Source organism: Buceros rhinoceros, unplaced genomic scaffold, assembly GCF_000710305.1.
Source record: "Buceros rhinoceros silvestris isolate BGI_N320 unplaced genomic scaffold, ASM71030v1 scaffold35316, whole genome shotgun sequence".
In the NCBI taxonomy this organism is placed as follows: domain Eukaryota; kingdom Metazoa; phylum Chordata; class Aves; order Bucerotiformes; family Bucerotidae; genus Buceros; species Buceros rhinoceros.
This window is the reverse complement of record NW_010416349.1, coordinates 4,070-4,851: the sequence shown is the minus strand read 5'-3', so window position 1 is coordinate 4,851 and position 782 is coordinate 4,070. Positions and strand designations below refer to the sequence as shown.

General features: G+C 61.8%; 1 protein-coding gene across 1 annotated transcript in view; it reads left to right on the top strand.

Annotated features, from left to right (window-relative positions):
• LOC104494882 (serine/threonine-protein phosphatase 6 regulatory ankyrin repeat subunit C-like) overlaps window positions 1-782 on the top strand; it is a gene marked incomplete at both ends in the record, with an annotated part of 5,349 nt that overhangs the window by 508 nt on the left and 4,059 nt on the right. Inside the window, 3 exons of the mRNA XM_010137777.1 lie at window positions 4-76; window positions 249-326; window positions 619-730. Coding sequence (XP_010136079.1) covers window positions 4-76; window positions 249-326; window positions 619-730 — 263 coding nt within the window. The remainder of the gene's footprint in view (window positions 1-3; window positions 77-248; window positions 327-618; window positions 731-782) is intronic.

The following is a 782-nucleotide window of genomic DNA, read 5'->3' as shown; positions in this document are numbered from 1 at the left end:
GAGCCGCTATTAACGAGGCTGACTGCAAAGGCTGCACCCCCCTACACTATGCTGCTGCTTCGGACACGTACAGGAGGTGAGTGTCTCGCTGCTGGCGACAGTGGTGCTTGGCTGTCCCTGTGCCACCTACCTGAAGCACAGTGGTGCTTGGCTGTCCCTGTGCCACCTCCCTGCAGCGATTCCTGAAAAGGGGAACGCCCTGAGGAGGGGGACAGTCAGCAAACCGACGCTTGTCTCTGGTGTTTCAGAGCAGAGACTCATTCAGGGAACAGCCATGACAGCGATGAGGAGCCGTTGAAGGAGTCCCGGCTGAAGGAGGCGTTCTTGTGAGTCCCCCCCCCGCAGCCCCAGCCCCGTTTGTAGCACGCCCCTTCCTGCACCCCCAGCGTAGCCCCTGGAAACACCTCCACGCTGCCTGCGCGGAGCTGAGCAGAGGGGCCTCGGAGGGAGGAAACATCTGCTGAGCTGCTCCTGCAGGCAAACACGGCCACTGTGTCCCAGACCCCCCTTCCAGGGGGCTTTGCGTGTACGCAGGGTCTCGGGGATAAATCGGGGGGTTCCCTGTAAAGCTGCGCTCCCCCATCTACCCTTTCTCCTGCTCCCGCCATCTCACTGCAGTTGTTTAGAGTTCCTGCTGGATAATGGTGCTGACCCGTCCCTCCGGGACAAGCAGGGGTATACCGCGGTCCACTATGCAGCTGCGTACGGCAACAGGCAGAACCTGGAACTGGTGAGTGAGCTGGAAGCCCCCCCAAGGAAGGGGATGTCTGCCGGAGCCTGCG